The 13,663-nt window shown below is 39.9% G+C and overlaps 1 protein-coding gene across 1 annotated transcript in view; it reads right to left on the reverse strand.

Annotated features, from left to right (window-relative positions):
- The window catches only part of LOC100965537 (ELKS/Rab6-interacting/CAST family member 1-like), a 123,219-nt gene that overhangs the window by 37,549 nt on the left and 72,007 nt on the right, over window positions 1–13,663 (reverse strand). Inside the window, exon 4 of the mRNA XM_023516551.1 lies at window positions 10,247–10,435. Coding sequence (XP_023372319.1) covers window positions 10,247–10,435 — 189 coding nt within the window. The remainder of the gene's footprint in view (window positions 1–10,246; window positions 10,436–13,663) is intronic.

Below are 13,663 nucleotides of genomic sequence, written 5' to 3' on the forward strand. Positions count from 1 at the left end.
GGCTGAGGCAGGAGACTTGCTTGAGCCCAGGAGTTGGAGGTTGCTGTGAGCTGTGATGCTACAGCACTCTACCCAGGGGGATAGCTTGAGGCTTGGTCTCAAAAAAAATAAAAATAAAAATAATGATGAACACCCATAATCTATAAGCACTGTAATTCTCATAAGAACATGTCCATTGCAAGCTGAAGGAACAGGTACAGAGATGCTAAGAAAACTAAAATCAAATAGACAGTAAGTGGAGGGGAACAATGCAAATCCAAGTCCATTTCTAAAATCCATGCCCATAACTTCAACAGTACACTGGGGCTCCCCCCAGTAGCATGTGGCGCCAATGTATGTATGTCTGCCTGTCATCCATTTACCCATCTATGTAATTCACTTCAATTCAAACAAATATATCATACCCAAAGAAAATTCCCAAGACTATAATATTTGGGGGCATATTTACAAAATTCAAAAATGAAAGTCACTGTTATGAACAGATTCAAGGCAGAGCCCAGAAAGAACTTCATCACATTCTGCCATCTAGCTGTCCTATAATTATCATTAAACCACTACAGGAAGTCTGATAGGTTGAAAAAAATTAATAGTACTATAAGACCTAAATAATCTTCTAATTTTTGAAAAGGAACATTCTACTTGGAGTAAATCAGTGCCAGCTCAGTCAATTTTATAGCATCAGTAATAAAATGACATCAATCATCATATTTTTCAAGCAGCCCATTATGGAATTCTGACACAATGCTAAGACTTTATTTCCTAATTCCTTCTCAGGCTCTGTCTTAAATCTACTCACAGCAGTGATTTTTAATTTTTTAGTTTGTAACTCTGCCTAAGCATTTTATGTTTTCATCACTCAAGTTTTTAAAAGATAAGATTTATTCATTTTCCCAATCTATCTGAATTTTTAATGATATAATACTATGGGTTGGATAAGTGCCAAATGTGCAACTTTCTTAAAAAAGAAAAAAAAGAAAGCTTACAGAATTGAGAAAGCTTAACTACCTTGGAGGGAGAATCTTTGATGAAGTGATTCACGATTGCGTGTGTGGGCTGACGTTCCCTCTTTACATTCAACACCAGACAGCATTTCTCTGTAACGATGTGGGTAACACTGCCTATTATCTCAGCAAGCTGACAGCAGTTCTGAAGGGAGGTATTCTTTTCCTACCCGTTTTAGTGCTGGAAAAAGTGGGGCTCAGAAAGGTTAAGAGTTGCTCTATGTCCTAAAGCCAGAAAGTGACAGAGCTGACTTGGAACCCAGATCTGACTTGAGTGCCACTGTTTCTTCTAACACGCCACTCTGTGTGCGTGTGCGTGTGTATGTGAGAGAGCATGTATGAGGGTACATGTGTGTTTTAAGATGTGGAGACCATTCCTTTGAATATACTCCTTGGGTTTTATTTCTACTTGGTCAAAAGAGATTCTATACTGGGACAGTGAAGGAACGTCTTGTTTCCCTTCTGATCTTTTCACTCTCCTTCTTTTAAAGGTTCAGGAAGTTACCTTAGTCTTCATCTGGCTCTTCAAATAGTCCATATCCCCTATCCAGGTAAGCACAGATTAAAGTACCAGTTACCTATCAGCACTCAAAAAGCTTAAGAAGGCACATGTAGTGAGCTGTTTTCATCATCTCTCTTTTACATGTATTCTGTACAGAAATGCATAGTGAAACACTAGTGCATAAGCTTAACAGACTATAGCTGTCCTAGTAAGCAGAACTTGAGGGTCTTGGAAAAAGAGGTATGTATAAACATGTGTAAATTTTGTATAAGGACAAGGAAATACCAGAAGCCTTAAAATAATGCCCTTTGTGCATTTCCTCCTTTTACCTTGCAAAGTGACAAGGGTCCAAGTTTGTAAGGAATTCTACTTCTGCTTAGCATGTAGAAAGTTCTAAGAGAATATTGCTCCTACACAACAACATGAAAAGGCTGCACAAACTACAAAACCATACATTGTTAAAGCCTATCAGAAGCAGAGGTCCCAAGGTAACTAGGTAAACAGAATTCAAGAATGACAAGCCCATCTGAGGAGAGAAGGGACACATCTCTAGCACAGCACAGGAGGAAGAGGTGGCAGCTCCCAAAGTAGGTATTAAGAAAGCAATTACAATTTAAAGAAATTCTTAAACTTGTAAGTGGGGCAGGTTGATAGACTAGAATCCCTTGGAGCCCCAGATACAAAGAGTCCGTACCCACTCTGCAACTCCTCCCCTGGCCTCCGCAGAGTGTCTTGTCGGAAAGGCTTGGGGCAGAGCAGAATATCTGAGAGGCACTCTGTGCACAGGTGTGTGGGGCCTGCCACTGAGAGGGCACAGCAGAGAACTAGGGAAATCTGCCCATGTTCTAGGCCTCTCTGAGCACAGGTGGCATGGCTCCCATGGGGAAACAGGCACACAGGCCCACCTGACCCTGGACTTGTCTCTGACATGAAGCAAAACCATGTGCCTCAGAAGAGCAAGAAACCCTGTAGAGCCTGCAGCCTGGTCTTGCTTGGCAGGAAAAGCCATGTGCTGCTGGGGGCAGTGGAGGTGACTCTCATGGCCTCTGTGCCTGGGCAAAGACTGGCTGCTACCAGAGGAGGAACAGAAAATCACCCTAACTCTTATGCTGACACTAGGCAAAAGCAAACTGTCACCAGGAAAGAGATGGCAAGTCCACACTAGGCCCTGAAATTATGAACGGATTCAAGGCAGAAGTCTATAGCTACAGGGAAAGGGCAGGACTTCCGCACCTGGTTTAGGTCCTGCACTGAGTAGGGGGAGATGCTGCCTGTCACGAGGGGTGGGACAGGAGAATGAAGAAACCATTGCTTCCTCCACCATCAATCTTGTATTGTGTAACAAGAAATGTCAACTACTTGAAGATGAGCTCTCTACAGTGTAGGCATATAGGACCTGCTGAAAGCTGAGAGCAGAGTAGGAAAATTAAGAAAAATCAGCACTCTAGAATTTACATTAGGCATATAACAGCAGTGTTTGACCACTAGAAAATTTAAAGCCTGTGGTGCCATGAGGTACCTATAGCAAAAACAAACTCAAACCAGCTTCGGCCATAATGCCAGTGGTTTCTCAGAAGAAGAAGAATGCCTATTTCTACACATAAATGTTATTTACCTCAGTTTCTACTACTTTTACACTTAGAATATTTAACTTTTAATAAAAAATTATGAAACACGTGAAAAAAGAAAGTAACCTTGAAGACAAATTGATAGGAATTATGCACAATAAGAAAAGGCATCTCCTAACATGAGATAAAAAGTAGAAAACAATATAGGAAGTCCCTGAGTTATAAACATCTGACAGATATTGGATTTGCACTTACAAACGAAGGCTATTATGGGTAACAGGTAAACCTATCTGTTCCAACTTACATGCAAATTCAACTTAAGAACAAAACTACAGAGCCTGTCTTTTTCATAACCCAGGGACTGCCTACAAAACATAACAAAACAGGACACTGCAGAGATGCAGAATATTGAACAGTCTAACGGATGTGGAACTGTAGTTATAGAAGAAGAGGAGCGCAAGGGACAGATGACATATTGGAAGAGATACTCACCAAGAATTTTCCAAAATTAATGAAAGACAATGAAACATAGATCTAAGGGGCTCAGAGAATCCCAAACAGAATAAATATAAAGACAAACACAACTAGGCACATTATCATTTGAAAACCAAAGAAATAGAGAGTATCTTGAAAGCAGCCAGAGAAAAAAGCCTGGCATGCCAAAAAGCCCCCCAAACAAACACACAAACCCAAACCAAAACAGACTATACGGCAGACTTCAAAAGAAACTGCAAACTAAAATAAAATTGAACAAAGTCCTCAAAGTATTAAAAGAAAAAAAGGAAAAAACTTCCTGTCAACCAAAAGAATCTATATCCAGAGAAGAACATCTTTAAAGCAAAGGTGTATTAGTTTCTGAGGGCTGCTGGAGCAAAATGCCAAAGTCAGGCCAGGTGTGCTGCTCACAGCTGTGATCCCAGCACTTTGGAAGGCAGAGGCAGGAGGACTGCTTGAACCCAGGAGTTCCAGCCTGGATGACGAAGTGAGGTCCTGTTTCTTTAAAACAAAACAAAACAAAACAAAACAGAAGCAAAAGCAAAAAAGTTAAAAAGGAAACTCCACACTTCCACACTTTCATTTCTTCCGAGGCCTTTTTCCCTGGCTTGTAAATGGCTTCCTTCCTTCTTGCTGGATTCTCCTATGGTCATTTTCTTTGTGCACATCCTGGTGTGTTCTCATGAGGACATCAGTCACTGGATTAGGGCCTAGCCTAATGGCCATTTTACTTATCTCTTTAAAGGCCTGATCTCCAAATACAGTCTTATTCTGAGGTACTGAGGTGCCCTTAAAAATGGTTAAGAAGGTAAATTTTATTTTATGTGTATTTTACCACTATAAAAATTTTTGAAAAAAAATGTCTGAAGCAAAACCAGTTAACAACATACTGTTAAATGAAGGAATACCGTGTATAACAACGATAGCATAAAGTCTGGGACAGAGGAAATGGAAGTATACTATTCAAAGATTCCTATACTATAAGTATATACATACTTACAGTGGTATACTATTTCTTCTTTAACTATGGTAAGTTAAAGATGTACACTGGGAACCACAGAACAATTACTTAGACAGTAGGGGGTTTGAGTTTATGAGCTATGAGTGGAAATAAAATAACAAAAAATAATTCAAAAGCAAGCAGGGAAAGAGGAAAAAAGGCATAAATAATAAATGAAAAACAAAATAAAGAGATGATACATTTAACCATTTCAATAATTACGTCAAGTGCAAATGTTCAAAACACTTCAATTAGAAGATAACTGAACGTAGCTCTAAGAAACCTACTTTAAGTATAAAGAAAGATACCCTAGGCTCGGTGCCTGTGGCGCAAGTGGCTAAGGAGCCAGCCACATGCACCTGAGCTGGAAGGTTCGAATCCAGCCCGGGCCTGCCAAACAACAATGACCGCTGCAACCAAAAAATAGCCAGGCGTTGTGGTGGGTGCCTGTGGTCCCAGCTACTTGGGGAGGCAGAGGCAGGAGACTTGCTTGAGCCCAGGAGTTGAAGGTTACTTTGAGCTGTGATGCCATGGCACTCTACCCAGGGGGACAGCTTGAGGCTCTGTCTCAAAAAAAAAAAAAAAAGAAAGATAGCTTAAAAACAAATCAATGTGTGGAAAAGATTTACCAATGGATACACTAACCTATTATTTTATTTTATTTTTACTTTTTTGAGACAGAGTCTCACTCAGTTGCCCTGGGGTTGAATGTTGTGGAATCACAGCTCACAGCAACCTTAAACTCTTGGGTTCAAGTGATCTTCTTGTCTCAGCCTCCTGAGTAGCTGAGACTATAGCCACCAGCCATGACACCTGGCTAGTTTTTCTTATAGAAACAAGGTTTTATTCTTGCTCAGGTTTTGAGCTCCTGAGCTCAAGGGATCTACCTGCTTCAGCCTCCCAGAATACTAGGATTAAAGGCATGAGCCACTGTGCCTGACTACCATACACTAATCTAAAGAAAGCTGGAACACTTACCTTAATACTAGACAAAGTGGACTTCTGAGTTTTGAATAGGGATATTACATAATGGTAACAGTCAATTCATGAAGAAGACATAACAATCCTTAATGATAACAGAGCTTCAAGAGACACAGAGCAAAAACTGGTAAGATATGGAAAATAAACAAATTGCCATGTTTAGTTGGTATTGAAGCCAACCTCTAAGAGGGCAAAGAAAAAGTAATTCTGGGAAATCTTTAGATGTAAGGCTTTATTTATAGATGTCTGTATTCCAGGTAGTGGCAGGTTATGCAGTCAAGACTCAAGGTGAAGTATGCCTGGTTTCTAACATCAACAGTCAGACTGCCCATAGCTATTAAGGGGCACTGAGGACACTTGTTTGAGTTGTCAAAGAAATAATCAACTATGTATACACTAAGCATTCTCCACATGCACTGTATTGTGCTAGGTTCTTCAAAAATATAAGACATGGTTCTGGCAGTGAAGAAACTTAAAATCTAGTTGGAGAAATAAGAATCACAGTATGCAACACAAAATAACAAACTATGTAGAACTCACTAGAATTAATTCACTTATTTAAGTTAATGAGCACATACCATGCAACCCTCACGTGGTGCTAATTGTAAGATGAAAATGATATGGTTCCTGCCTCTGACAGGCAGATAGGCCAGACTGGGGAGGCACATATGAAATAAATTGTTATAGGGACTACAAAGGCTCTGAGGAGAAAGGGCCACCTTCTGCCTGGGGTTTCAGGAAGGAATATTTAGAAGAAATGATATCTAAGCTGAGTTTGTAGAGTATTCCCCACGGAGACAAGGTAGGGAAGGGCATATCTGGCAAAAGGGACAAGAGAAGCAAAATGATTCATGAAAAATGCTAAGTAGTCTGGTATACGTTTGAAGGACACGCAGGTAACAAGTGCACGTTTAGAAGTCAGACTAAATGAAAGAAAGCTCTGTATGATATGAAAGGAGTTAAGACCTGATCTTGTCTGCCGTCATCTCCCCCTCATCTCTCATATAGTCAACAAATATTTATTGAGCAGCTAGGAAATGCTAGTCCTTGTTCTTGGTGTAGAGGATACAGCACTGAAGAGGACAAAGCTCTTATCCTGTCCTCATGAGGGTAGTCCTGGGGGGAACATGGTGGCAGCAAAATGCACTGTAGTTACAGAGGTGAATAAAATGAAAGTAAACAGCAGAAGGCTCAACATCATAGAAACAAAACCATAAACGACAAGTACACGCAAAATAAACCAATACACGTATTAGTCAAATCTTGATCCCAACACCTTCACAGGCAAACCATTTTGTATTGTTAGATAGCCTGCATTATTCCCTTAATTTTTCACTTGTGGTGAAGAGGCAGACAATTGGTTGGTTTTTCCATCAATCGTTAGTAGCTATGGAGAAGCTTATAGAAGGTGATATTAGTTATCTTCCTTTACAGATGGCTAAAGTCTCCTGTTTCCCAAAGAATATTGCAGAAGATCCAATTTCAAACACATCAAACAGTATCTTTAGGAACTGAAGTCCATTATCAATCAAGAGGAAACATGGCAATATTCACAAGATAAATGTGTGTGAGCAAAAATCTTTTGATGACTGTAGTAATGTACAATGGTTAAGTCTATTAATGAATTTCAGGTTTCATTCACTCAAAACTTTCTGAAAAACTCTTAGTTTGACATTTTCTATCTTGTTCTCACTCTGAAGATATTTTTTTCCGTTGGAAAGATTGAGTTAAGTCTATCTAGGCATATCTGAAGTACAGGACTGAATGAAAACACTTTTTCCTTTTCAAAGACAAACTGTTTTACAAAGATATACCTTAATGCCAGTTAAACTCTGATACTTATGTTGGCTGGGCAAGGTGGTGTATGTCCATAATTTTAGCACTTTGGGAGGCTGAGGTGGTAGACTATCTGAGCACAGGAGTTCAAGACAAGCCTGAACAAAAGTGAGACCCTGACTCTACTTAAAAGAGAATATTAGCCAGACATCATGGCAGGTGCCTGTAGTCCCAGCTACTTGAGAGGGTGAGGTAGGAGGACTGCTCAGTTTGAGGTTGCTATGAGTAAGGCTGACACCATGGCATTCTACCTGTGGTAAGAGAGTAAGACTCTGTCTTCAATAAATAAATAAATAAATAAACTTTGATTTTACCATGTTAGAACTTTAAGAAGGGCTGTTTTTCTGCCAAATTTTTCAAACAGAAGTCTTTAAAATAAACTAGCCAGTTACCCTGTTTCCAGTGGGCTTTCAGTTTCATTTTTACTACTGGTTATTAATATAAAAAAGAGCTATCAGGGCTAGCACAATGGCTCATGCCTATAATAATCACAGCACTCTGGGAGGCTGAGCTCAACAGTTTGAGATCAGCCTGAGCAAGAGTGAGACTCCATATCAAAAAAATAGCTAGGTGTTGTGTCAAGTGCCTGTAGTCCCAGCTACTTGGGAGGCTGAGGCGAGAGGATTACTTGAGCCCAAGAGTTTGAGGTTGCTGTGAGCTGTGACACCATAGCACTCTACCGGGAGCAAGAGAGACTGTCTCAAAAAGAAAAAAAAAAGAGCTATTAAAAATTTAATATAATACTTCCCTTTAATTTTTTTTCTCTTTCAAGAAAGAAAGAAATTAAAATTCCTATGGCAACAAGCTAAATTTGAGAAGTGAGCCTTACTCTCTTCCCATGATGTAAGAGATGTATCATGGACTACTAGCTATTAAGCATGTTCATGGGCTATTAGGCAATGCCCCGGACTTGAGGGAGGGAGTGCAGCTCTAAGGCTCTCCTGTTTGCATTTCTTCACTTGGGAGTTGTCACTGCCATCTCTAACCTCACACCACAGAAGTTTTGTATTTGATATAATTTTCATTCACATACTATGAGTAAACTAAGTTTAACAAATAGCAGGTATGTGTCTGGAAATAGTGCATAGCTATAAAATTCTGATTAAGAATTTTAATAAATTTAAAACACCTATGCATTTCTTTAGTCTTTTGGTTGCTATGATTATAGCTTATAAGGCATAAGGAACATCATCCACCTGTGTCTCTAAACTAGGGGCAAAAGGAGCTTTGAATTAATAATTTAAAAACCGTTCTTTTTCTATTTCTCTATTTCTTGGTGTCCATGTAATTTTTCTTTATTTCACTTTCTATGTCTGCTTGCTATCTATCTCTTCTATCCTCTTCCTATTTGCTCTTTTTTTAATTCACAATTTTTGTCTCCAAGCAGGCTTATCATGTCATTATTCACAACATGTAAAAAAAAAAAAAAGAGAGAGAGAAACTTTGGATTTTTGCAGGCAAGAGTAAACATAAAATGTAGCATAGGGGAGGCTTCTGACTGAATGTCTGTGCCACGCACCAATTCCTAAATTGCATTCCAAACCCCCAATGTGATAGTATTAGGAGGGGGGGGGGGCTTTGGGAAGTGATTAGGTTATGAGGTTAGCAGTCTGCAGGGAAGAGGCTTCACCAGAAACCAGCCATGCTCGTACCCTCATCTGGGACGTCTAGCCTCTAGAACTGTGAGAAACAGGTGTCTCTTTTCAATAAGCTGCACAGTCTGTGGCATTCTGTTATAATAGCTTGGATGGACAGAGGCATGGGGTTAACCTAAACTAATTCATCTAATTTAGGGTTAACCTAAAACTAATTCATCATTCTTTTACCTAAAAACTTGAGACTATATTGTAACCTACAATTCCCTAGAAACAAACAACTGAAGATACAATTGAAGATATGTTACTGATTTCTCAAAAATCGATTTCCTGCCAGGCACAGTGGCTCAGGTCTGTAATCCTTGCACTTTGGGGGGCTCAGGTGGAAAGACCACTTGAGACCAGGAGTTCAAGACTAGCCCAGGCAACGCAGTGATACCTCATCTCTAAAAAAAATGAAAAAAATTAGGTGGTGTGGTGGCACACACTTTGGTCTTCATCTACTCAGGAGCCTCAGACAGGAGGATCGCTTGAGACCAGGGTTCAGTGAGCTGTGATCACACCACTGCACTCCAGCCTGGGCGACAGAGACCATCTTGTAAAAAAATTCCTTATGCAAACATCCTTACCTCAGACTCTCCTTCAGAGTCTACCTATGTAACTACCTATGGCATATGCACAGACTATGCTTAACACTCTGCCTTATAGGTCAGCCCATTCTGATACTTGAGTAAGTTATATTGAGGCAAGAATCAAGTGGCACTGCCTTCAAAAGGCAATCCCAATACCTGCTAAAGACTATTCATCACCAATGATCTTGAATCTAAAAGCAGAATGGTAGTTACCAGGGGGGAGGGGTGGGACAGATGTTGGTCAAAGAGCACAAAGTTTCAGTCAGAGCAGAGAAGTTCAAGAGATACATTGTACAAAATGATGACTAAATAACAGTTTATTCTTGAAAATTGCTAAGAGTGTAGATTTTGTGTTCCTATCATAAAAAAGTATGTGAGGTAACACATAGGTTAATTAGCTCAATTTAGCCATTTCATAATGTACAAATATTATGAAACATGTTGTACATGATAAACATATACTTTTAAATTTCTCAATTTAAAAAATAAATTTAAAGATTAAAAAAAATCTAGAATACTCCCACCAAAAATTCTTGGCTCCAAACACTGAATTCTGCAAGGTAGGTCCAAATGCATGAAACTAAACAGCAGTTGGCTTTTAACAGGCTCTTGTCAAAGCACCACCCCGAGGCTCACCTGCTCCTGAGTCATCTTCTGCAGCTTGTTGTTCCAAGCTGCCTGGTCATCGTCCAAGTTATAGGAAGCTGGTGGGGTGAGTCCACGAAGGATCCGGGGGTCTCGGTCATGGCAGAGGGCTGTCAGGTGTCCAATATACAACTTTAGTTTGCTTCTATTTTGGTCAAGTTCTAAGAGGGACTGGATGATCTGAGGTGAAAAAAATGAGGAGAGTCAAGGTCAATTTGAAAGTATAAGTTCAAACTCCGTATACCTCCCAAATCAAAGAAAACTGACCAAAGACCAAAGCTCTTCTAACCACTACTGAAATCTTCAAGATTACAAAAAAGGAACACTTCCACATTTCCTGTCACACACAACCACCATTCTGGGAGCTGGGGAGGGAATGCTGGCTTAGTATGTCCACACCAAACCCCGAGTTCAGTATGTAGGCAGGGGATTGAGCACAAGACTACCTTGTTTTTGCAGAGATGATGATATTCCTGATACAGAAAGACCCAAGTTACCTCACAATTTCTCTTTTCACTTAGTTATGAATAGGTTAGGAAAAAGTGCTAGTGAAAATTGCTCCTCTGAAAGCTTGGACTACATATACTTCAAGTGTTCCTCCACCTCTTGGAATGGAAGAAAAATTCTGTCTCTGGAGAAGGTGCATGTTTTTCTTGGCCAAGAGATGTGATGAGAGAACTCATTACTAAATCTGCCTCATCCTGGCTTAAGCTCTCTCGCTCATTTTCACAGAGGCTATCCAATATTCTTTCCAAACAGTGACTGATAAATCCTTATATAACACCAAATGCCTGACTCACAGCCAAGGACTCTCTAAAATTCTTAGTTGTAACACTGGTTCTATGTTTTTCTTAAGTAACAGACCTGCTCTAAACCTCGTCTTTTCTATTCCCTTTACCCTGGATGAGTAACTATTCCTCTGACTTGCTCTGGAAGCTCACAGATTGACTGATGACTCCTATACCAGGGTTTCACTTGACGGTTCTTGCGACCACACTCTGGCCAGGCATTTGGTAGTGAGTCAAACCCTGGGGCGTTTAGGCAGAGAGCTGGGCCAGATCTCAGGTCACAGAACATGGAAGTATTCACATAGCATGCACTTGACACAGAGCAGCTGTGAGAGCTGCAGAGCACTGCCAGATGCTGGCAATTCTCAACGTGCTCCCAGGGCTCACACAGCAGACGTCTGCACCTGTTGCTTGTCACCAGGCTGGCGATTTTCATCAACAGGACACCTCTGACCCAGCAAAAGAATAAGGAGCTCAATAATCTCCAAGTAGCTAAGGCCTGGTATTGCATTTGCTCAGTAACACTGACTAAATCAGTAACACTGATTGCCCCTCAGAGAGAGGACTGCACCAGCTGCTTTCCTTTAGTTCTTTTTAAGAGTTTTAAAAAATGAATAAAGTTTTCTTTTTTTTATTACGAAAACAATATATATTTTACTGTGAAAAATCTGGGAAAGAAGAACAGTATGAGAAAATCATAAAATTGCACACCCTTGATAGGGTTTCTATCAAGAAATAATCATGTGCAACATTTTGGTGATTTTCTACCAAGTCTTTTTATAAACTTCCATAAATCAATTTTAACAGTTTTATGCCCCACATTTTGCTAAACAGATACCCTGTTTATCTATTTGACATTATATTGTGAGCACTAGTCACAACATTATGTATTATTGGAAAATATGTTTTTTAATGGTCACATAAAAATATAGCACGTTTCTTTTGTTTCTAATACTATTACCAGGAAATAATTAAAAGAGAGTGAAGAGTGGCTAAAACAATCTTTAGCTTACCAAAACTATCAGAATTCTGAGTTCAGGACTACATAGTATACTATAACACAGAAAACAGAGCCTGGCTAGACAAAACAGAGAAAGTAAATCAATTTAGCATTATTTTTACTCTTTTAAGCACACACAATTCTATAAGGATAAAGGTTAAAAACTAAAGTTCTGCTATGGAAGGCTCTTGGGTTCTATGAGTTACCCTAATTAGCAGGTTTCTGGTACCACCTCTGTGCTGGCACTGCCTACCTCTGACTGGCACATTGACACAGCCAGACACAGAAGGAAAAGAGAGTTTCAATCATGCAGAGGATCTGGAGAGTGGGGAAGTTGGATAGTTCTGACACACAACATCAATATCTCAAGAATAATTGTTTTATTTCTGACCACAAATGCATACTCACTGTAGAAAGTTTAAAAAGAATTCCAAAATATAGTCTTTAAAGGCAATTTAAAGGCAGTATCATTTTGAATGTATGCACACTTCTCGCCAATGGAGAAACTAGCTAGTCATGGTTCTGCCATCTCATTCCCCCAAGACTCCAAGTAATGCACCCCTATTTTGTTTCCTTTTTTCTTTTTGAGACAGAGTCTTACTTTGTTGGACTTGGTGGAGTGCCTGGTGTCATAGCTCACAGCAACCTCAAACTCTTGGGCTTAAGCAATCCTTTTGCCTCAGTTTTTTTTTATTTTTAGTAGAGAGGGGGTCTCACTCTTGCTCAGGCTGGTCTCAAACTCATGAGCTCAAGAGATCACCTGCCTCAGCCTCTCAGAGTGCTAGGATTACAGGTGTGAGCCACCATTGCCTGGCCTTCGTTTCCCATTTTATCTTTTTGAGACAGAGTCTCACTTTATTGCCCTCGATAGAGTACTGTGGTGTCACACAGCTCACAGCAACCTCCAGCTCCTGGGCTTAGGCGATTCTCTTGCCTCAGCTTCCTGAGTAGCTGGGACTACAGGCGCCTGCCACAATGCCCAGCTATTTTTTGGTTGCAGTTTGGCCGAGGCTGGGTTTCCCATTTTTTAAAGCTTAGGTTTCTCTGTCTTCTTTCGCAGATACATTGATTTTAAAAAATCACTTTGGGGGCAGCCCCTGTAGCTCAAGGAGTAGGGCGCTGGCCCCATATACCAGGGATGGTGGGTTCAAGCCTGGCCCTGGCCAAAACTGAAAAAAAAAAAAAATCACTTCGGGGATTTTCTCTGGGCTTGTGCAATTTATTCCCGTTCCCTCCATGTGTGTGTAAAGGCTCCACCACAGAAATCCCACATTTAGGCTACAAGGCTGAAGGAGCTAATACTTAGGTTAATTGCCATTTTGCATGGGCAAATTGGCATAAAAAAGTGTTATCACTGAAAAATGGGACAATGAGGCAAATATTCATAATGGAAGAGTCAACTTTCTTGCAGTAAAATGGGATTTAGAAGGATGCTGGTGACATTTAAGGTTCTTGTTCTTCATCAACAATGAATCTCAAACTGATTTAAGTGCATTTAATGCTGAAGTGCTAATTCATTAAATGAACAACATGATAGTATTTTTGCACTCTGAAATTTTTCAAAGCCCAACTGAAAATTTATAAAATAATGGCATTATGATGAAAACTCATTCTACAAAG

The sequence above is a fragment of the Otolemur garnettii genome, unplaced genomic scaffold, assembly GCF_000181295.1.
Source record: "Otolemur garnettii isolate 467f Iridium unplaced genomic scaffold, OtoGar3 scaffold00092, whole genome shotgun sequence".
Classification (NCBI taxonomy): domain Eukaryota; kingdom Metazoa; phylum Chordata; class Mammalia; order Primates; family Galagidae; genus Otolemur; species Otolemur garnettii.